The 24,077-nt window shown below is 42.9% G+C and overlaps 1 protein-coding gene across 3 annotated transcripts in view; it reads left to right on the forward strand.

Annotated features, from left to right (window-relative positions):
• Positions 1–24,077, forward strand: part of APTX (aprataxin) — a 127,943-nt gene that overhangs the window by 35,837 nt on the left and 68,029 nt on the right. For all 3 annotated transcript variants that reach the window (XM_073545295.1, XM_073545276.1, XM_073545286.1), the window contains 4 exons: positions 12,276–12,447; positions 14,009–14,055; positions 16,470–16,814; positions 19,533–19,595. In XM_073545295.1, coding sequence (XP_073401396.1) covers positions 12,276–12,447; positions 14,009–14,055; positions 16,470–16,814; positions 19,533–19,595 — 627 coding nt within the window. The remainder of the gene's footprint in view (positions 1–12,275; positions 12,448–14,008; positions 14,056–16,469; positions 16,815–19,532; positions 19,596–24,077) is intronic.

A 24,077-nucleotide genomic window follows, 5' to 3' on the forward strand; every position in this document is an offset into this window, starting at 1 on the left:
TTCTCCATTGAAGTCCATAATATCATTGCATGCCATGTTCAAATTTATAATGTTTACACACACAAAACAAATATAAGTGAATATATACAGTGCCTACAAGTAGTATTCAACCCCCTGCAGATTTAGCAGGTTTGATAAGATGCAAATAAGTTAGAACCTTCAAACTTCACACAAGAGCAGGATTTATTAACAGATGCATAAATCTTACAAACCAAAAAGTTATGTTGCTCAGTTAAATTTTAATAAATTTTAAACATAAAAGTGTGGGTCAATTATTATTCAACCCCTAGGTTTAATATTTTGTGGAATAACCCTTGTTTGCAATTACAGCTAATAATCGTCTTTTATAAGACCTGATCAGGCCGGCACAGGTCTCTGGAGTTATCTTGGCCCACTCCTCCATGCAGATCTTCTCCAAGTTATCTAGGTTCTTTGGGTGTCTCATGTGGACTTTAATCTTTAGCTCCTTCCACAAGTTTTCAATTGGGTTAAGGTCAGGAGACTGACTAGGCCACTCCAACACCTTGATTTTTTCCCTCTTGAACCAGGCCTTGGTTTTCTTGGCTGTGTGCTTTGGATCGTTGTCTTGTTGGAAGATGAAATGACGACCCATCTTAAGATCCTTGATGGAGGAGCGGAGGTTCTTGGCAAAAATCTCCAGGTAGGCCGTGCTATCCATCTTCCCATGGATGCGGACCAGATGGCCAGGCCCCTTGGCTGAGAAACAGCCCCACAGCATGATGCTGCCACCACCATGCTTGACTGTAGGGATGGTATTCTTGGGGTCGTATGCAGTGCCATCCAGTCTCCAAACGTCACGTGTGTGGTTGGCACCAAAGATCTCGATCTTGGTCTCATCAGAACAGAGAACCTTGAACCAGTCTGTCTCAGAGTCCTCCAAGTGATCATGAGCAAACTGTAGACGAGCCTTGACATGACGCTTTGAAAGTAAAGGTACCTTACGGGCTCGTCTGGAACGGAGACCATTGCGGTGGAGTACGTTACTTATGGTTTTGACTGAAACCAATGTCCCCACTGCCATGAGATCTTCCTGGAGCTCCTTCCTTGTTGTCCTTGGGTTAGCCTTGACTCTTCGGACAAGCCTGGCCTCGGCACTGGAGGAAACTTTCAAAGGCTGTCCAGGCCGTGGAAGGCTAACAGTAGTTCCATAAGCCTTCCACTTCCGGATGATGCTCCCAACAGTGGAGACAGGTAGGCCCAACTCCTTGGAAAGGGTTTTGTACCCCTTGCCAGCCTTGTGACCCTCCACGATCTTGTCTCTGATGGCCTTGGAATGCTCCTTTGTCTTTCCCATGTTGACCATGTATGAGTGCTGTTCACAAGTTTGGGGAGGGTCTTAAATAGTCAGAAAAGGCTGGAAAAAGAGATAATTAATCCAAACATGTGAAGCTCATTGTTCTTTGTGCCTGAAATACTTCTTAATACTTTAGGGGAACCAAACAGAATTCTGGTGGTTTGAGGGGTTGAATAATAAATGACCCTCTGAATAAACTTTTCACAATTTAAAAAAAAATTAAACAAAGAAATAACATTCTTTTTTGCTGCAGTGCATTTCACACTTCCAGGCTGATCTACAGTCCAAATGTCACAATGCCAAGTTAATTCCGAATGTGTAAACCTGCTAAATCTGCAGGGGGTTGAATACTACTTGTAGGCACTGTATATATGCAACCCCTGAAAAAAAAAATTATGGAATCACCAACCTTGGAGAATGATCATTCAGTTGAGTTTAATTTTGTAGAAAAAAAGCAGATCACAGACATGGCACAAAACTAAAGTCAATTCAAATGGCAACTTTCTGGCTTTAAGAAACACTAAAAGAAATCAAGAACAAAAAATGTGGTAGTCAGTAATGGTTACTTTTTTAAACCAAGCATAGGGGAAAAATTATGGAATCGCTCAATTCTGAGGAAAAAATTATGGAATCATGAAAAACAAACCAACAAAATAACACTCCAACACATCACTAGTATTTTGTTGCACCACCTCTGGCTTTTCTAACAGCTTGCAGTCCCTGAGGCATGGACTTAATGAGTGTCAAACAGTATTCTTCATCAATCTGGCTCCAACTTTCTCTGATAGCTGTTGCCAGATCAGCTTTGCAGGTTGGAGCCTTGTCATGGACCTTTTTTTTTTTAAATTTGTTTATTGAACCTCAAAATAAAATGTACAATATACAGATTTGTATACAGTAGTAAGCATTATACAGAGCAAGCATACTCCCATATATTATTGAACACAGAACAAAATATACACTCTTACTTATATGCAAGGTAATACATACATAACCTACAGAATATGTATAAAGGACAATAGGCCGAACACTATGAAATATTTATGTAATTTAAATTATACAATCCCTTATATTGTTACACAAGTAATAAACCTATTGTAAGTTCCTAAACTACAACAACTATTTTACAGCCTAATACTTTACATTATACTATCCTCTATGTGATGCCCCCACTTTGTAGAATAAGATGAGAAAAATTCCACCTCTCCCAAATTTTATCAAATTTACCCGGACATCCCCCTGTTCTGATACAATGTACGTGCATATGGGATAACCGAGTTCACCAGATCAATCCAGGCTCTGAGGGAGGGACATGAGCATCCCATCCATCATAGTGCCAATAGCTTTCGCGCCAAAAATAGCATCTCTCGCAGAAACATCCCAACATAGTGACCCCAAGTCTCCTTATCCCATACCCCTAACAAACAGACCAGTGGTTCAAGAGGAACAGGAACTTGCACCAGGGATGTCAATAATGACGTCACCTCTTTCCAGTACTGTAGGATAATGCATCGCAAACATTCTGATGATTGGAATCGACCCATCCTAAAGAGTCGAGTCGGAGTCAAATATGATTGGTTTATTATATATAACTGTGTCATTCTATTATTAATTGATGGAGACACCCTGATTGGAGACTCCAGAATCTCTTCCCATTTCTCTCCCTGTACATCGGGGATGAGCCTTTCCCACTTCCACCTAATAGAACTTATGGCCGATTCCGCTCCCACTGATAGCATGTATGTATACAAGGAGGAGATGAGGTCCTGAGGACCCTGCAAGTTAAGTATTCCTATCAAAGGCAGAGACGAGATAGCACAGCCCACATCCATACACCTCATGTGCGACTGAAAGGCCGATCTTAGCTGTAAATAGCGGAAAAGTTGGGATCTCGGGATACCGTATTTACCTGTAATTGTTCAAAAGACATTAAGGTCCCATGATCATACAAATCACCTATTGAGGAGACATTATACAGAATCCAAAAGTCAGTGGAAGGGTGGTTCAACACCACCGGAAGATAGTTATTGTTCCACAAGGGCATTTCAGCTATGATGTCCCCAAATCCAATTACTTTCTTAATCTGCCTCCAAACTGATTGCGTTGTCGAAGCAGGGCCAATAGACGAGGGACATTATTTTTTTCCAACTCCAGGAAACCCAGTGGGCAGTCAGCTCGTACAGCATGAAGCAGATGACTTTCAGAGTTGGGAAGATAAATACCAGGCATCCATTTACTTAGGGCTTTGGCCTGCCCAGCCAGATAATCTGGTAACGCCGCTTCACCCCCGTTTAGGTCTTTGCAGGGCGGATAACCTGAGTTTGGGTCTAGTTTTCCCCCATATAAAAGACGTAATTTGGGAATTCAAATTTGCAAAGAAGGATTTAGGTATCAGTACAGCACTGAGTTGAAGGGAATAGTTAAGTTTAGGATTCTATATCATTTTGATCAGGTTAATACGACCAGCTACGGATAGCGGGAGTTTACTCCAAGTTGCAAATTTAAATTTAACTAATTCCAGCAGTGGGTAGACATTAAGTTGTAAGTCAAGTGTACCGAATTGGGATATGTGGACACCCAGATATTTAAAGCTAGATAAAATAGGCAGTGAGGAGAGGGTCCCAAGTCAGGGCATGAGAGAGGGGCAATAGGGCAGACTTCTCCCAATTTATGTATAAGCCCGAATATTTACTATATCTATGGTGGCAATTACTTGTATCAATGTTTCCTCCGCCCTATCCATAAATATCACCATATCGTCATCATATAAGCAAATGGTGTCTACATGGCATGCTATATCTATACCCTTAACATTAGGGGAAGACCTTATGCGTATTGCTAATGCTTCAGTTGCAAGGGCAAAGAGGGCTGGGGAAAGGGGGCACCCTTGACGGGTCTCCCAATGTAATGAAAATGACTCAGATATGGAATTATTTACAATAATACGAGCTTTGGGTTTCATATATAGTACATTGACCCATTTTAAAAATTTATCACCAAAGCCATATCTCCGTAAGCATGCAGAGAGGAAAGGCCACTCGAGAGTCAAAGGCCTTGGCCGCGTCCAGCGATGCCAATGCCCACTTGCTGTCTGGTATCAGAGAGCAATACTGGACCACCGACTGAACTCGCCTGATAATAATAGAAGTACTCTTGCCAGGCATAAAGCCAGTTTGGTCAGGATGTATAAAGTCCAATATAATTGAATTCAATCTGGTGGCCAGGACCTTAGTAAAAACTTTATTGTCCACATTTACTAATGATATGGGGCGATAAGATCCACATTCCAAAGGGTCCTTCCCCTCCTTCCTAAGCACAATAATATTTGCCTCGTAAAAGGACTCTGGCATAGATTCTCCTCCCCCCCCCCCCCCCCCCAAATTCCCCGAAATACCCTTAACAGAAGTGGCGCCAATACATCCTGATACTTCTGTATAATTCAGTGGGAAACCCATCCGGCCCAGGAGCCTTCCCAGAGGCCATGGCGTTCTCTTTCTCCTCCAAGGTAAACTCAGCGTCCATAAAGGCCCGCTGGGCAGGACTCAATGTGGGAAATGTTATATCTGGTGATAGGTAGTCCAAACACTCCAAATTATCAGAGGAACTTTTAGATTTATACAATGACATAGCAATCATGGAAGCAGCCAAGTATTTCTTCCGTTGAAGACAACAATGAACCATCCGGCTTGTGAATCTGCAGTATTGTATTAGAGCTATTGTGCTGGTGCACCAGATATGCCAAAAATTCACTTGCCTGGTTTCCCAATTCAAAATAGGACTGACGAGTAAAAAATAATTTACATTTAGAATTAGTGTTTATATACTGGGTATACAGCCTTTGAGCAGCTAGCCACTCAATTCTATTGCCATTAGTCTGATTAGATATGTATGCCGCCTCTGAATCTTTCAATCGTCACACCATCTCATCATCCTCCCTCGAGGTTGCCCGTTTAATATAAGAAATCGTAGAGGATAGACAGACTTTTGAATATGCCTTAAGCGCATCCCAAAATAAATTGACATTTTGAGGCTCTGGGTGGGACAAGATGAAGCAATGCAACTGATTGCTCGTTCTATCGGGAGATCCTATTAATTTCAGCCAGAAAGGGTTCAGCTTCCAGACTATCGCATTATTTAGTTGTCCATATTTAAGTTTAATAGAGACATCACACAGAAAATGAAATTGCTGCCGGCTGTGACTTCTACATAAATAACAAATAAAACCAATGTGAAAGAAAAAACAGAACCAAAAGATATAGGCACAAAGTCCCGCACTCCCATCAGAAATCAAACAAGGGGATACCATCACTGAGCTCAGCGTCTGGTATTGTTGGTAAACTGGACGCCTGCAGAAAAAGCTCCAATCAAACCAATAGTAAAAGAATTCTGCATGACAGTAGGCATATTAGGATTCCTTTGCAATATACCCCTTATGGGACCGCAGCCATTCAGATGCGTCCGCTGGATCCGTAAAAAACATGGAAGAACCCTCGTGGACAACGCGGAGCCGAGCTGGATAAATCATTGAATACATAACGTTCCTTTCCCTAAGTTGTTTCTTGATTTCCATGAACTGTGCCCGCTATTTCTGGAGTTCCATAGAGGAATCTGGAAAAATCAAGATCGGAGCATTGTTAAACTTAATGGGGCTTTTCAACTGTGCCAAACGTATAATTGCATCTCTGTCCTTACAGTTGAGGAGACGTGCCAGGAAAGGTCTAGGTGGGGCTCCCGGAGGAAGGGGTTTTGTAAGGACCCTGTGAGCCCTTTCCACAGCGAACGTTGGAGAGAATTCATCCCCCAGAGAAGCTTTAAGCCAGCCTTTCAAAAATTGCTCAGGATGCTGACCTTCCGAGCGTTCTGGCAGACCAATGATTCGGATATTATTCCGGCGTAGTCTACTCTCTAGGTCGTCCGCTTTTTGCTTCCAGGCGTTTATAGAGCCGCCACTTTTGTTAGCTTGGCCTCCATAGGTGTAATGGTATCCTCTATCTGGGACACTCTTGTCTCCACTTCCGTAATGCGCCCCCTCATGGCCTGCATGTCTTGCCGAAGACGCCCCACCTCAGTGTGCACATCCTCTATTTTCCCTGTCAGGGATGTTCTGGTTAAGGAGATGGCCTGCATTAACTGTTCGGACGCCTGTTTAAGGGTCAATTCTTCCTGCTCACTCCCCTCCTCACCCCCAGAGGGATGTTTTTTACGCTGAGCCTGTGAGGGATTATTTCTCAGGGATCATGCTGTATCGGAAGGATCAGTTCTGGCAAACTCTTTTAATTTTTGGCAGCTCCTGACCCCCTGGGGCGATTCATGGTCAATTGCAATGTGGCACAGCGAGATGACTGGGATTTCTCGCTCCCAGTTATAAACACAGCAGGGCTATTTTGTGATATTAATGTCCCAAGAACAACTCAAAGCAGATGGGCCACGTAAAATTATGGAGGTAATATCAAGCACTAAGTCACTACCAGGATTCCATAAAGCCGGGGGGATCCACAGTGCCTGCAGAGAAAAGCGCAGGGGGGTCCAGAGGCCCCTAAAGTAATGGCGCCGGCGGGTTAAGTGACTTGGCAGTGGAGGAGCACGGGGCCCAATTTTGCAGAGCACTCACCGTGCGTCCTCCTCAGAATGTGTGCTCACCTCCCGAGCAGCGCTGTAGCGATGGGGGCTGGTGCCGTGTCTCTCACTGTTAGAGTGTGCACCTTAGAAGATGGCTGCCGCCTCATGCAGGCCCCGCCGCCCGCCCAGGTCTCTTCAGCTCCCACCTCTCCAGAGTCCCCCTGCGTCCTCCTGCAGGGGTCCAGAGATGTCCAGGGGGTCCCGACGTCGGTGAGTGTGCCTCAGCAGCAGGAGTCCATACGGCATGATGTATGCAGGATTCAGGAGCTCTTTCAAGGTGCGTCCTCACTCCACCGCTACGTAGCCATGCCCCCCCATCATGGACCATTTTCTTCAACTTCCACCAAAGATTTTCAATTGGATTGAGATCCGGACTATTTGCAGGCCATGTCATTGACCTTATGTGTCTTTTTACAAGGAATGTTTTCACAGTTTTTGCTCTATGGCAGGATGCACTATCATCTTACAAAAATGATTTCATCATCCCCAAACATTCTTTCAATTGATGGGATAAGAAAAGTATCCAAAATATCAACATAAACTTGTGCATTTATTGAAGATGTAATGACAGCCAGCTCCCCAGTGCCTTTACCTGACATGCAGCCCCATATCATCAATGACTGTGGAAATTTGCATGTTCTCTTCAGGCAGTCAACTTTATAAATCTCATTGGAACAGCACCAAACAAAAGTTCCAGCATCATCACCTTGCAAAATGCAGATTCGCGATTCATCACTGAATATGACTTTCATCCAGTCATCCACAGTCCACGATTGCTTTTCCTTAGCCCATTTTAACCTTGTTTGTTTCTGTTTAGGTGTTAATGATGGCAATCTATTTAAAGAAGAATAGACCGCACTCTTCAGGCTGGTGAGGCAACGCTATTTTATTGGCACATACAATACATATTGGCCGGTGGAGTGATGTCAGCTTTCTGCTCACTCCTGCTAACGGCCATTTCGCTCTGGACCTGAGCTTCAACGGGTCAATTAGTGAAAGGATGTGACGGACTCAAAAAGGTCTCGTCACTGCATGACTCCTCCCTCCACAGCTGCTACCAAATCGCGTGAATACATACATAAAATTAGAAACACATATATCACAAAAATATATGAAAAAGCACAGAAATCCATAAATGACTAAGGAGGACGTGCACCCGTGGCTGCAGTCAAGCCTATAACCGACAACCGCGCACAAGTTGACCTTCTCACGGTAACAGCGGTGCCATCCACTTTTTTATATTTTATGCGTATATATATATATATATATATATATATATATATATATATATATATATATATATATATTCATTCGAGTATAAGCCGAGGCACCTGCTTTTGCCACGGAAAAATGGGTAAGCTTATTGACTTGAATATAAGCCAGGTATGCATTGTCCCCTCATCCCTGTCCTGGTATGCATGGCTCCCCTGTCCCGGTCATTGTATGCATGGCTCCCCCATCCCGGTCATTGTATGCATGCCTCCTCCGTCCCTGTTCTGGTATGCATGCCTCCCCTGTCACTGTCATTGTATGCATGGACTCCCCCGTCTCTGTCCTTGTATGCGTGCCTCCTCCGTCCCTGTTCTGGTATTCATGCCTTCCCCGTTCCTATCATTGTATGCATGCCTCCCCTGTCCCTGTCATTATATGCATGCTTCCCACATCCTCTCCCTGTATACATGGCTCCTTTATCCCTACTAATCTTATAGTTATTTGGTAAATAAACACAGCCAGAATATATTGAATCTTAATTTACCATATTTACTGAACACCTAAGGCCTCTTTCACATATCCGGTGTCAGGGGTCCGGCGGCGTGCGGCGAAAAGCCGGGCCGCCGGATCCGGCCTGCAGCGGTGACACCGGATGTACATGCGGCACCTGATGCGGCTTGGAGGACATTTAAAGGAGCCGCAGCACCGGGGGTCGAGAGAGCCAGCCGGAGAGAGATCGGGAGGCGAGAGAGCAGCCAGAGAGACAGCGGGGGTGTAGAGAGCAGCCAAAGAGAGAGCGGGGGACAAGAGAGCAGCCAGAGAGTCAGCGGGGGACGAGAGAGCCAGCCAAAGAAAGGTATGGAGCGTATGGAGAGGGAGAGAGATGCGCGCCGGGCACTTGTGGGGTTAAAACTCACAGTGCCCGGGCATGCGCTGTTGAAAAAGCCGGTCTGGCGCTGCAAAAAAACGTTGCAGCCAACGTTTTTTGCAGACGCCGGACAGCGCATGTTTGCCGTGTCCGGCAAAATCCGGAGGCGCCGCATGTCCATCCGGCACGATGCGGCGATCATTACATTCTATGTGAAAAAACCGTATCCAATTCCGGATCCGGTTTTCACAATTTTCCCCGCATCGTGCCGGATTTAAAAAAACGGATGTGTGAAAGTAGCCTAATCCGCGACGCCCTTGTCTCTGGCAGTAAAAATAAAAGAATAATCCAACATATAATGGCCACAAAAGCGCAAAGTCATGAGCACTGCTGTTACACCCCATACATCAATTCACAAACCAATAAAGCCAAAAACGCTGCAGACTAGTATACTCAGATCCTCGGGTGCTCACCCAGAGATATAACAGCACTGTAAGTCCATGAATGAAGAATGAAAGGTGGTACTCACCAGTCTAAAATCCAGTGGTTATTGCAAATCTTAAATTATCTTCAGCAGGTCAGTGGAGTGTAAGGACGATGGCCGCTTTGCACAATTGCGCTTCTACGGGTCATGCTGCGGAAAATAAGCTGTGAATAAGGACGGAAATTTCTGCAGCATGTGCATAACACTTCAGGAATGTCTTTGATTAACAATCCTTTAGTAATCACTTGCGTTTTTAGAGAATTTCTGCGTGGAAAAAACGCAGCGGAAACGCAACAAATCCGCATCGTGTGCACTTAGGCTAAAACTTCAGTAAAGTTATTAACCGCTTCCCGACCGCCCACAGTAGATAAACATTGGCGCTTGCTGGGCTTTGTGCAGCGCCGACGTTTATCTACAGTCGGCGGTTTTGTGCCCCCCAGGACCCCCACATACCTTATAACGCGGGGATCCCGGTGCACAATGCATGCTGGGACCCCCGACGTCATCGAGACCTGGTTGGTTCAGGTCCTGATGACGTCAGCGTCACAGCAGCCAATGAGAGCGCTCGCTGGAAAAGCTGCTTGTTTCCCGGCGATCTCATTGTAATGCGACTTCTCTCATCTCACACTGACAGATGATCAGAGGAGAAGCAGCGTTACTGTGTGACTAGATCGCTGCCTGGCACAGCTGATCGCTGCCTGGCACAGCTGTGCCAGGCAGCGATCTTGTCACACAGTAACGCTGCTTCTCCTCTGATCATCTGTCAGTGTGAGATCAGAGGAGAAGTCGCGTTACTATGTGCCAGGCAGCGATCTTATCACATAGTAATGCTGCTTCTCCTCTGATCATCTGTCCGTGTGAGATCAGAGGAGAAGTGGCGTTACTATGAGTCTGATCGCAGGGCAGCGATCTTGTCACAAAAAGAAAAAAAGCAGTCACGCAGGTTAGGGCTAGGGCTGGGATTAGGGTTATGGGTGTGTTGGTGTTAGGTTTGTGGTTAGGGTTATGGTTAGGGTTGGGATTAGAGTTAGGGGTGTGTTGGGGTTAGGGTTGGAATTAGAATTGGGGGTTTCCACTGTTTAGGTACATCAGGGGCTCTGTAAACGCAACATGACGCCCGCAGACCATTCCATCAAAGTCTGCATTTCAGAACGTCACTACTTCCCTTCCGAGCCCTGACGTGTGCCCAAACAGTAGTTTTCTCCCACATATGGGGTACCAGCGTACTCAGGACAAATTGGACAACAACTTTTGGGGTCCAATTTCTCCTGTTACCCTTGTGAAAATAAAAATTGGGGGCTAAAAGTTCATTTTGGGGAAAAAAAATGATTTTTTATTTTCATGGCTCTACGTTATAAACTTCTGTGAAGCACTTGGGGGTTCAAAGTGTTCACAACACATCTAGATAAGTTCTTTAAGGGGTCTAGTTTCCAAAATGGGGTCACTTGTAGGGGGTTTACACTGTTTAGATACATCAGGGGCTCTCCAAATGCGACATGGCATCCGATCTCAATTCCTGCCAATTCTGCATTGAAAAAGTCAAATGGCACTCCTTCCGTTCTGAGCTCTGCCGTGTGCTCAAACAGTGGTTTAGCCCCACATACGGGGTATCGGCGCATTCGGGAGAAATTGCACAAAAAATTTTGTGGTTCATTTTCTCTTTTTACACTTGTGAAAATAAAAAAAAAATGGTTCTGAAGTAAAATGTTTGTGAAAAAAAGTTAAATGTTTATTTTTTCCTTCCACATTCCATTCATTCATATGAAGCACCTGAAGGGTTGATAAACTTCTTGAATGTGGTTTTGAGTACATTGAGAGGTGAAGTTTTTAGAATGGTGTCACTTTTGGGTATTTTCTGTCATATTGACCCCCCAAACTCACTTCAAATGTGAGGTGGTCCCCAAAAAAATGGTGTTGTAAATTTTGTTGTAAAAATGAGAAATCCGCTGGTCAACTTTTAACCCTTATAACTTCCTAAAAAAAAAAAAAAAATTATGCTTCCAAAATTGTGCAGATGTAAACTAGACATGTGGGAAATGTTATTTATTAACTATTTTGTGCGATATCACTCTCTGATTTAAGGGCATAAAAATTAAAAGTTTGTAAATAGCAAAATTTTCACCAAATTTCAATTTTTTTAACAAATAAGCGCAGTTCATATCTAAGAAATTTTACCACCTTCATGAAGTACAATATGGCACGAGAAAACAATGTCAGAATCAGCAGGATCCGTTGAAGCGTTCTAGAGTTATGACCTCATAAAGTGACACTGGTCAGAATTGAAAAAATTGGCCCGGTCACGAAGGCAAAAACAGGCTCAGGTGCGAAGAGGTTAATAACTATAATTAAGGGGGAGATCCATGAGGGCACACAGTGTACTACAGAATGCAATATTGTATTCATATAGTCGCAATACATTGGATTAATTGTCTAATTGTGGGTGTATCACTAGTACCAACACCTGTGCATCCATAAAGTGAAACATTAGTCGATGGAATTCCACTTTTCTGATGTATTTGCCATATGGGCTGTGTATAAAGGATAGGCCACTTGAGCAAATTTTATACGTTCATAGCATCTAGAGGAGAGAAAGGCCAGCACATATTGCCCTTACTGCCTGCTGAAGCAATGTTTAGACTTGTCTTATGTTGGTTGTGACATACCAGGAATGGATATATTGTTGCTAGGATTTTGAGGCTCCAATTTCTTTTCCTCTGCAATTGCTCAATTGTTCTGTCTTGTAATTTTCTTGTTTTGTTTTTTTGTTTTTTTTTCAGCAATTTTTCCCATTGAATTTTTCATTTTTTTTCCAAACTACGATGCTTGACTGCTGGTTAGTAAGTAAGGAAAATGCATCATGCAGAATCAAACTGCCTCATGCGGAACCAGTATTACTTGGGCGAGGGCCAGAGACCAAAATTGTGGACAAGAAATGTTCCCGGCAGCAAGGTATTGTCAATGATCTTTTTTTTTTTTTTTTTTCTTTTTTCAATATAAAGCAGTGTTTTCCATGTGTGCAGTCATTGACTGCCTTACAAATTACATGGCTTCTGATGCTGAACAAAAGTGTAATCAGCGAGAACAAGAATTGTACAGCTTTGTCGCTGGTTGTGTCGAGCCCCACTGCATGGTGCGCCATAGCTTTAAGAAAAAAATCTTGCATACAGCAGACTGCACCCACAATGAAATTGGATAACTGGGGTAATTTTATGTGCAGTGTTGCATCTTTGTACGGGAAATGAGGAAAACAAAGAACGGAGTGATCAATTCCCAGTGGGGGGCTTAGTCAGGTGTCTCCTCTGTCATACTACCCAGCAGCTCTAGCAGAGGTGCAGAAATGGTGGCATGGTATTGTAACCTTTAATTATTTCCTAACCTTTTGGTGCAATACAAACTTTTGATGCACATGTGCAGGATCATACAAATGCAAGGTACTAGTGCTATCCCTATTCTAATATTTTGGGAACCTTGCATCATTATTTTTGGAAAATTGCATAAATAACCATCCAGTAGTGTATTAATATATTCACACAATGCGCTGTAGCAGCTTGAGCAAATTACTACTAGAGCAGGACAGCTGGGGTAAGGGTCCCGTTTTAGCGACGCACCAGCGTTCCCAACGACGGTAGGGATCGCTGGTGCGTCGTTAAATGATCGCTAGTAAGCTGCCAAACGGGCAGATCTCTTCAGCGACGCAGCAACGATACAGCGATGCATGCTGGCCAGCGGGACGCCGACGACGAAAAAATGGCCCAGGACATTCGAGCACGATCAGCGATATCCAGCAGGGAGGGCCAGTGGCTGCTGCGTGTCACATGTAGCGAGATCGCAGGCGAGATCGCTGTGGCGTCACAAAATCGGTGACGCATTAGCGATCTCGCTAGCGAGATCGCTATGTGAGATGGGGCCTTAAGAGCAGTTCCTAGCCGTTCATTGTCAGCTCAACAACACAGAGCTCTAGATAGCCACCATTGTAGCCTAGAATTTGGAAAAAGCTACATGAATTTATAATTGTGCCCCATTTGTTCCTGTGGTGTGCTCTGCTGATTTTCTGTAGCTTTAACTGCCAAATGCGGGGTGCCATATGTTGGACCCATTGATGATACACATACAGGAAAGTAGTGGAGCAGAACCACAAGTCTTGGGGCAGTTTAGGCACTCAATTTCTTCTGATATATCTGCTAGCAGAGACAGTTGAATTCTTCCTTTTCTTTCAGGAAACAATACATGTACATTAGCAGCAATAATCTAAGACCTTACATTTGTATTGAAGCATCTAATGAGCATGTGCAAAGGTCATTGTAAAGGGAGCAGGGTTGGCTGTGATATCACCTACCATAAATGAGGAAACTTCAACTGCCTCATAAGAATGTTCTAATACTTCTGCTTAATTTCACTTGCTTTTAGTTTAATAATCATTTTCTTTTCTTTTTAATAAATCAGAATAAACAACTATATTGTTTGCTGCATTATTTTAAGTTTCCATGAACTCAACTTTTTATTTTTGCAGTGCAATTGATGTCAGATTGCAACAAAGGTTATGTGACGGTCAGACAGGTATGTATTTCTTTCTTTTTATGAGTATAAAAGAAAATAGGTAGGTGACAAATTTACGAGAATCTTTTGAATTACAAAAATGAGTGTTCATGTCATATGCAGGCTAAGGCTATGTGCCCACGTAGCGATTTTTAAGCGTTTTTGCCGCGATTTTCGGCGCGAAAACGCTTAAAAATCGTGTACAGAACCCCCCCCATGCATTCCTATGGCATTCTTTTGTGCGGAATTGCAAAGAATTGCCGCGATTCCGCACCCATATGAATGCATGAGAATCGCTTACTTCCCGCATGTGGCTATGCCCACCATGCGGGAAGTTAAGCGTCTCATGTGCGGTTGGTACCCACGGTGTGGAGGAGAGGAGACTGTCCTCCAGGCCCTGGGTACCATACCCCTGTAAAAAAAAGAATAAAAAATAAAAAATCGGGGTATATTTACCTTCCGGTGTCCCGCGCTGCATTCCCGGCCTAGCGTTCCCAGTAATGCCTTGCGGCAAGGCCCTGTAATGACGTAGTCTCGCGTGACTCTAGCGGTCTCGCGAGATCGCTATAGCAACACGAGACTACGTCATCACAGGTCTCGCAAGGCATTACTGGGAACGCTGAGGCCCGGGAATGCAGCGTGGGACGCCGGAAGGTAAATATACCCCGATTTTTTATTTTTTTTTTTAGCATTTTGACATCCTATCTTTTACTACTGATGCTGCATAGGCGGCCTCAATAGTAAAAACCTGGTCACACTTGTCAAACACTATGTTTGACGAGTGTGACCAACCTGTCAATCACTTAACAAGCGATGCTTCAAATCGCTTGGAAAGTGCTTGAATATCGCACGCGAAAATTGCGGCAAAATCGCGATCATAATCGCGGGGAAATCGCTCGGAAAAAAAACGCGCGATTTCTGGGAAGAAGTCCGGTTTTTAGTGAGCGTTTTAAAACGCTACGTGGGCCCACAGCCTAAATGTTATTTCTGTTAAGAAAAGGAATTCTCCATTCTTATTAGGTGGAGACTTACTGTATGTTGGAGGGTTTTGTTGTTGTTGTTGCAAGGAGTCGTTTTCACATAGAAGCACACACATTGATATAAAATGGAAGACATGAGGTCTCATGCTACTTGTTACCCGTCTCAAACTTTAACCTTCTCATAAGTGAAAAATGTTGAAGTGTTGCCTTCATGATGAAGCAGTGCACCTTTGTAATGTTATAGGGGTTGTAGACCATTATTAAATAGGTGTAAACCGTGTGAGCTCTTTAAGCCTGTATTTACACTCTGCACATGTGTTGTATACATTTCTGGGGCTTGAGTCACCGGAATGGTGCTTGCAGAAATCCAGGTGGAAGTAGCTAGTGAGCCTACAGCTGATGCCGTTCACCTCTCTAGATGGATCTCCTGCTGATTTCTGGTTTGTGTTGCAGAATATTTTTCATATATGGTATATATAATTTGTCAATGGAGTTTTGACAACAGTATTATTTCTTGTTACTTAAAAGAGGGTCAAGGTCTTGAATTTTTTTTTTTTTTTAGGCTTTTAACTACAGGGTCCATGGTAGAAATCGGAGGGTGGCACTGGGATTTCTGCTGCCGATGTGTCATTTGCACTGTGCTGATCCACACAATTGGCACCTATCAATTTTTATGAGGTTATCTGCTTTTCCATTTTGAAATTGCGGGAATGGCGGAGCATATTGCCTATTCTTGTGTAATAATTTTAAAAGAAATATGTCACCAGGTTTTTGCTGCGCCAGCGGAAAGCAGCATGATGTAGGAGCCGAGTACTGTATCACTTACAGGACTTCCTATTGTACTTTTCATAAAATCACTGTTTTCTCTGCCACAGATCTACCAGTTCTCTGAATGCTGAGCTCTGTATAACCCTGCCCACATTTGTTCGGGTCCCTGCTTACCAAAGAAGCTAAAATGGGAACCCAGATACATGAAGCACGCTGGCTGATCAGCTGATCTGTGCCGCATCTGCATGTGTCGCGGCTGTGTCACAGTCACAGCACATGCATGGAGAGCTTGTGTGTTGTGACAGTGACACAGGCGGGACACATGCAGCTGTGACGCCGATCAGCTGGCGTGCTCCATCTATCCAGGTTCCCGCTGTAGCTTATTTAGTAAGCGCTATAGACTGCCGAATAAGCAGGGACCCTAACAAATTCGCTCAACTCTGCTCATGAATATGGAGGATTTCATGGCAGCAGGTTTACTAGATGTCTAGTGATAATCACACTGCCCTGGTTCGTCTTCCAAGGAGTACTGATGTAGGCACCAGCCTAGTGTACTGCAGATCTTTTTGCTTAACTTTCATTCTTTTCTTTATAATCATTGGCTTCCAATGATTATAAAATAGTTACTAGATAACATTGATTTATTCTTGAGACATTAATTTTGCACTTTTAACTTTTTTAATTTAGATAGGAGCAAACCCTAGCAGTGTTGACTTGGTGGACATCAGTAAAAGTCAAGAAGTCAAGTTAAAGCCTGGCCACATATTACATATAGTAAATAGATTGTATCCTTACACAGTAGAGTTTATTAAAGAAGCAGGAACTTCCACTGCAAAGGATAGCCCTAAGACCATAAAAAGTGTAACCTCCACTGCACAGCATAAGTCGGAGGTCATAAAAAGTGTAAGCAAAAGGTCCCTTGATAGCCCACAAAATAATCACTTGGAAAAGTCGAGGAAATGCCTCAAATCAGAACCTAATGATGAAATGAGCAACAGCAAGAGTAAAGAGAAGCTACCGCAAATGTCAGAGGTATGTATTCTGCACAACATGTCAGTTATTTTTCCAAATAAATGTTACAATCGGGGAATATATTTGGCAATAATACATTTGCTGTAGCATGTGCTTTTAAAAAAGAACCTTTTGAGTGTAATTGCCTTTTCTGAAAGCCCCATATCACTTTTTTAGGTCTCAAGCTCTTTCACCCTAGAACTCATTCAGACATTCGCATTTCTCGTATGTGTTCTATCGCTGTTTTCTATAGATAGAACACTCAGATTCTATGGTGGTGATCATGAATGTCCATGTTTTTTTGCTGACTGTGTCTGCAAAAATAATACCATAGTTGTAATAGTCCAAATTTCAAAATAAAAAATCAATATATATTTTATCACTAAATAAATATTTGAATGAAAAAAATGTAAACAATAAAAGGACACATATTTGGTATCACCGCGTCCACAACGACCCGACCTATAAAACTGTTCCACTACTTAACCCCTTTAGTGAATACCATTAAAAAAAAGGGCAAAAAACAATGCTTTATCATCATACCACCGAACAAAAAGTGGAGTAACACGTGATCAAAAAGATGGATATAAATAAACATGGTACTGCTGAAAACATCATCTTGGCCCGCAAAGAATGAGCCACCATACAGCACCATCAGCGGAAAAATAGTTATAGCTCTCAGAATAAAGCGATACAAAAATAATTATTCTATTAAAGTTTTTATTATATAAAAGCTCCAAAACATAAAAAAAAAAATATAAATCAGGTATCACTGTAATCGTACTGACCCAAAGAATAAAACTGCCTTATTAATTTTACCACACGGAACGGTATAAACCCCCCCCCAAAAAGGAAAGGACATTCATGAATTGCTGGTTTTCGCTCATTCTGAAAATCGGAATAGGAAGTGATCAAAAAATGTCATGTGCCTGAAAATTATACCAATAAAAACATCAACTCGTCCCGCAAAAAACAAGACCTCACATAACCCTGTGGGCCAGAATAGGGAAAAATTATAGTACTCAAAATGTGGTGATGCAAAAGCTTTTTTTTTTTTTTTTTTTTTTTGCAATTAAAAGCGTCTTTTAGCGTATGGCAGCATCGAAACAAAAACTCGCTGTCAGGCCTCTTTCACACGTCCTAATATTTCCGGTACCGGAGATGTCAGTGTCCGTGTGTGTAATACTTGTGGTATGTGTGTGCCGCATCAGTACCACAAGGACGGGCACCAGGGAAGAAGCGATACAGTAAGCGCTGTTCCCCCGGGAGCTGAACACAGCTTTCATCATTCTCCCCTGCTCTGCCGGTGGTCGGCGCGAGCAGGGGAGAATGATGAGTGTTTTATTTGAGTAATAAGAGACAGCAGGGGTAGACTCTCATCAGTCTACCCCTGCTGCTGCTAATAACAATGACAGCAGGAGCGTTGAATCGGAGTATTTATTTTCTGCTCCTGCGGTGTAAATAAATACGGTAATTAAAAGAAAAACGGCATGGGTTCCCCCCTATTTTTTGATAACCAGACAGACAAAACTCACAGCTGGGGGCTGCAACCCTCAGCCTTCAGCTTCACCAAGGCTGGTTATCAAGAATAGAGGGATCCCCACACTGTTTTTTTAAATTATTTAAATAATTTTAAAAAAGCGTGGGGTCCCCCCCATTTTTTGACAACCAGCCTTTCTAAAGCAGACAGCTGGGGGCTGGTTTTCTCAGGCTGATAAGAGGCCATGGATATTGGCCCCGCCACCCCAGCCTAAAAATAGCAGTCCACAGCTGCCCAGAAAAGGCACATCTATTAGATGCGCCAATTCTGGCGCTTTGCTCGGCTCTTCCCACTTGCCCTGTAGCGGTGGCAAGTGGGGTTTATATTTGTGGGGTGGATGTCACCTTTGTATTGTCAGGTGACATCAAGCCCATGGCTTAGTAATTTAGAGGCATCTATAAGACACCCATCTATTGCTAATTTTATAATTGTATTGTAAAGAAAGACACAGCCAGAATAAAGTCATTTGTTTGGAAAAAAAATGACACAGACTCCTTTAATAATCTTAATTAAACCATACTTACAACCTCACCTAATTCCACCAAAGCCCTTGATCTCCTGTAATAAAAGTAAAATAATAAAACAATATATCATACCTTACCTGTCCGTCGTTCTGTCCCACGCAGAAATCCATGTCTGGGAATAATTAGTTTTCAACCTGGACAGTGCCGAGATACGACTGTCCAGGCTGAAAACCACTGGTGAATGAGCTGCTGGGAATGCGGCGACAGTGACCGGGGGTGACGTCATAGAGGTTACCTCTGGTCACTGGGCTCTGTTCCCAGCCGGGCTGAGCTGTAATGAGATCCCGCTAGCACAGTAAGCGCTCACGATGCTAGTGGGGATCTCACCGAAGACACTGCAACTCAGCCCGCCTGACTGGAAACGGAGCATAGTGACCGGAGGTTACCTCTATGAACCATCCTGAAAAAGTTAGAGAAGTGGATAGCTGACTGCAAGCCGTCCTGACCTTTAGAGCTGTTTAGCTCCGTTTTTCATTACGTTTCCAAAGTGTTTAAACTTTTGACTTGTCCAATTCTATGGATTTCTATAGACACAGAACTTTTTGTTAAATACAGTGAAATTTGATTTTTTTTTTTCAACACTGATATAATTCATTATATGCACAGACATAAATGCTTTGTTACTCTTTGCTTTATGTATTTTGCACTAATTTGTACTTTTTGTTAATGCAATAGGTTAAAAGCCATGGACACTGGAGTCAAGGGTTAAAGGTTTCTATGCAGGATCCAAGTATGCAGGTGCTACTCATTTATTTGTTAATACTCCATGTCTTTTCTCAGCGAGTCCTCTCCGTAATCTGCTTGGATAAGCGCTAAAGAAACGCCAAAAATAAAGAACATATGCCTTGCTATGTCAGTATGACTAGCTGAGCAAATGTTCAGTCCTTTTTACACCTTAAGATAAACCTTCCAAATCCCAGAATTACTAGTCTATCTTATAGCAGCTTTTGTAAATGTTATTTGGTAAAGTTACGGTACCTTAGGTAATGAAGTCAATACAGTAAGGGATCTCAGGCACAGTTTCCCTCCACCCCAACACTTGTTTTGCCTCGCTTCTTCTGGAGGCGCTTCTTCCGCTTCTCTTCATGCCCTTAGAAGAAAATGCGTGTCGGGGTGGAGAGACACTGTGCCTGGGAATCCCTTATGCAGTGACTTCATTACCTAAGGTAAATTTTCCTATTCACATTTACTTTTACAAAAACTGCTATAGTGTAGACTAGTGACTCTGGGACTTGGCAGGTTTTTTTTACATAGGGTGTAGTATAGCGATTTCTTCACTTGGTGAAGTTGTGCCCTCTTATCTGTTTATCACTCTTGGCCATGCTGTTTGTCCCTCTAAGGCCTGTTTCACACATCCGTTTTTCAGCTCAGTCGAAATCCGCTAAAATGGCGGAAAACGGATCCGTAGGCGGATTGTAAGAAACGGGAGGCACCGGACCGTTGTGTTGACGTATCCGTGTAAGGTTAAATTTCAAAGGAAATCGTGCCTGGAAAAAAGAGAGAGAGAATTTTTTCAGCCGCCAGAACTGGGTTTAGGGTTAAATTTCTGCCAAATTTAATTCTTCCGGGCATGCGCAGTGAAAAATGCGGATCCGGGCAGCCAAAAAAACATTTCATTGTCCATCCAGTCATGTCAGCGGAAAAAAACGGATCCAACCGATGACCATCCGTCAAGATCCACTGATAATGCAAGTCAATGGGAAAAAAAGATGGATCCACCAAGAAAAAAGGCGGATCCGGGTTTTTTTTGCAAAACGGCGGATTTTGACTGATGGAGACAAACGGATGTGTTAAAGAGGCCTTACTACTCTTTTTGCTTCCAGTCACGTGTCCCTTTCAGTGAGGCACCCTTTGTCATTTATCTTTTGTTTTTTAATCAGATAATTTGTGTTAAAAATTTTCAAAAATGCTAAACAATTAAACCCTGCCCACCCCAATGACCATATGCTGCTTTTGAGAGAGAACTACAAAGACACCCCATTGACCATATAAACATACCATCATCACAGTTAGGACACTTATGGTAACATACATTTATGAAGAGAATCACAGAGAGTGATCAATGAGTGGAACAGGCTGCAACGAGAGGTGGTGAGTTCTCCTTCAATAGAAGTCTTCAAACAGAGGCTGGACAGACATCTGTCTGGGATGATTTAGCGAATCCTGCATTGAGCAGGGTGTTGGATCAGATGGCCCAGGAGGTCCCTTCCAACTCTACCATTCTATAATTACTCACCTAATCTGCTTATAGTTCAAAACATACGTAAGTGTGCGATAGACCACGTTAATATCGGGTGGGGGGGCAGATTTGGTCTATCCAGCCAGGGTCCCCATATATCTTATAATTTCTAATATGTCCCCTTTTTCTTTTAAATGGTAAACATATTTCTCAAGACATTAGTTTTGTTGAACCCTGTTATTACCTCTCCCAACAACCGGAGATTTAGGATTTTTCCAATATGACGCTATGTTTCTCCGGGCCTGATATGATATACGTGCGATAGTCGGTGATTCTCACTCATAGGAATTTCTGCTGCTTAGCCAAGAACAGGAATTAAGGGTTCTGGAGGAATCTGACCATTGTACACCGAGTTTATAAGCTCTATCACGTCTCTCCAATACCTCTGAAGATGTGAGCAGGTCCACATTAGATGTATTAAATCTGCATCCGGCATATTACATATCCAACATCGTGAGTCTGGCTTTACTCCCATGTTATACAAGTGAAGAGGTGTCATTTATGCCTTATGATCTATGAATAAATGGGAGAGTCTACATGACTCTCTAACGGACCCCCTAGGAATATCCTGCTCTGTTTCATCCTATGTCTCATAGTTTAGGGGTCCGACATTTTTCTGCCAACTGGTTTATAGGACAGACTACCCCTCTCAGCCTAGGTTCCAATAAACATAATATAGAGATCGCCTCTTTTGTATTTCTCCCAGACACCTCCATATCCTGGAAAAAGGCAGACACCATTGGGGTCAATACATTACATTTGGCTTGAACCGCACCGGCGTGGCTGTGTTGTAAATATTGGAAAAACCTACAGTTAAGTAAATCAAATTCTTGCCTGAGCATCTCAAATGTTGTAAAATACTCCTCACTATATAATTGGTTTATTGTACAGATATCTTTTCGATCCCAAAGATCAGACTCTGTTAGTTTATCAAGTTGTAAGTAGTTTGAGTTTTTCCAAATCATTGAATATTTAGTGACACCTATTATTTAAAGTAGATCTTTGGCTTTTTTCCAAATTCTCTTCATACCAAGCATCCTCAAAGAAGTTGGGGATCATGCTGTCAAAAATCTCCCGGAGTCCAACATTTGGACTAAATTATATCCCTTTAGCTCCCATCTCAACATGGTCATTGAGGAGGTAGCTGCTACATTTTCCCAGTTCCAGCCTCTCGGATGTTGTAATTGTGAAGAAATATAGTATAGAAAGGATCTGGTATTGCTAAACCACCATTAGATTTAGGCTTATTCAAGGCTTGTAACTTAACCCTGGGAATTCTCTTCTTCCATATCAAGTCTCGAAAAATACTGTCAACTTTATACAAATACGCCTTGGCAGCCAGACTGGGGCATTATGCAGAATATAGAAGGCTTGTGGTGTAAGAACTATCTTTATTAGGTTATTCCACCCTGTTACGGACAACGGGAGTTTACACCGCTCATTGGTTTTTTGTTGAAATTTGAGTAGCATTGGTAACATATTTGGCATACAGATTTGAATTCCCAAATCACTAAGTGATGTCACTACTTTTAGTTGACCTGAGAGTTCTGTAGGTGCTGATTTAGCTCAATTAGTTGTAAGACCAGAAGGGGTTCCAAAATAAGTTATTATGGCAATTGCCTCCTTTAATGAATTGGTCCAATCACTTAGAAACAGTAAGTTATCAACCTCATAAAGAGTGACTTTTTCAATTAAAGAACCATATTAACCCCTTAACTACCGCTGATACGCCTTTTAACGGCGGTAGTTAAGGGTACTTGAAGACACAGCGCCGTGAATTCACGGCGCTGTGGAGTAAGTAAATAGCGGCCCCCAGCATCGGATTTTCTCCGGGGTCTCAGCTGCCGTGGGTAGCCGAGACCCTAGAGAACATGAATCGGGTCAGTTTTTACCGACCCCACTTTTGCGATCGCCGTTATTAACCCTTTAACCACGATCGCAAAAAAAAAAAGGCCACGATTTTTCATTTAATTTCTCTCTACTCTGATGTGATCGCACATCAGAGGAAAGAGAAATAGGGTCCCCGATCCCCTCCTGGTACCTTCCAGTGGTCCTGGATCCCCTCCCGGTGGTCACCGCCATCTTGGATCCGGAAGAAAATGGCGGGCGCATGCGTAGTGCGCCTGCCGCGAATCGGCAGGCTCCAGCTGGCAGATTCTACTCCTTCATTTTCATCACTGTGATAAACTATCATGGTGATCAAAATAAAAAAAAATAGTAAATAACCCCCCCCATTTATCACCCCCTTAGTTAGGCAAACATAATAAAATAAAGAAAATATTTTTTTTTTTTTTTTTTTTTTTTCATTTTTCCGTTAGGGTTGGAATTAGGGCTAGGGTTATATTTAGGGCTAGGGTTGGAATTAGGGTTAGGGTTAGAATTATGATTAGGGTTAGAATTAAGGTTAGGCAGTAGGGTTGGGATTAGGGCTAGGAGTGTGTTGGGGTTAGGGTTGGAGCAAGAATTGAGGGACTTCCACTATTTACCAACTTTGGGGGTCTAATTTCTCCTGTTACCCTTGGGAAAATAAAAATTGGGGGCTAAAAAATTACTTTTGTGGAAAAAAAAAAAAAAAAATTTTATTTTCACAGCTCTGCGTTATAAACTTCTGTGAAGCACTTGGGGGTTCAAAGTGCTCACCACACATCTAGATAAGCTCCTTGGGGGGTCTAGTTTCCAAAATGGTGTCACTTGTGGGGGGTTTCTACTGTTTAGGCACATCAGGGTCTCCGCAAATGCAACATGACGCCCGCAGAACATTCCATCAATGTCTGCATTCCAAAATGGCGCTCCTTCCCTTCCAAGCTCTCCCATGTGCCCAAACAGTGGTTCCCCCCCCCCCCCCCCCCCCCCACATATGGGGTATCGATGTACTCAGGACAAATTGCACAACAACTTTTGTGGTCCATTTTCTCCTGTTACCCTTGAGAAAATAAAACATAGCGGGCTAAAAAATCATTTTTGTGGAAAAAAAAGTTATT

This window comes from Dendrobates tinctorius, unplaced genomic scaffold (assembly GCF_039654945.1).
Source record: "Dendrobates tinctorius isolate UK_male_01 unplaced genomic scaffold, ASM3965494v1 ptg000011l, whole genome shotgun sequence".
Lineage (NCBI taxonomy): Eukaryota > Metazoa > Chordata > Amphibia > Anura > Dendrobatidae > Dendrobates > Dendrobates tinctorius.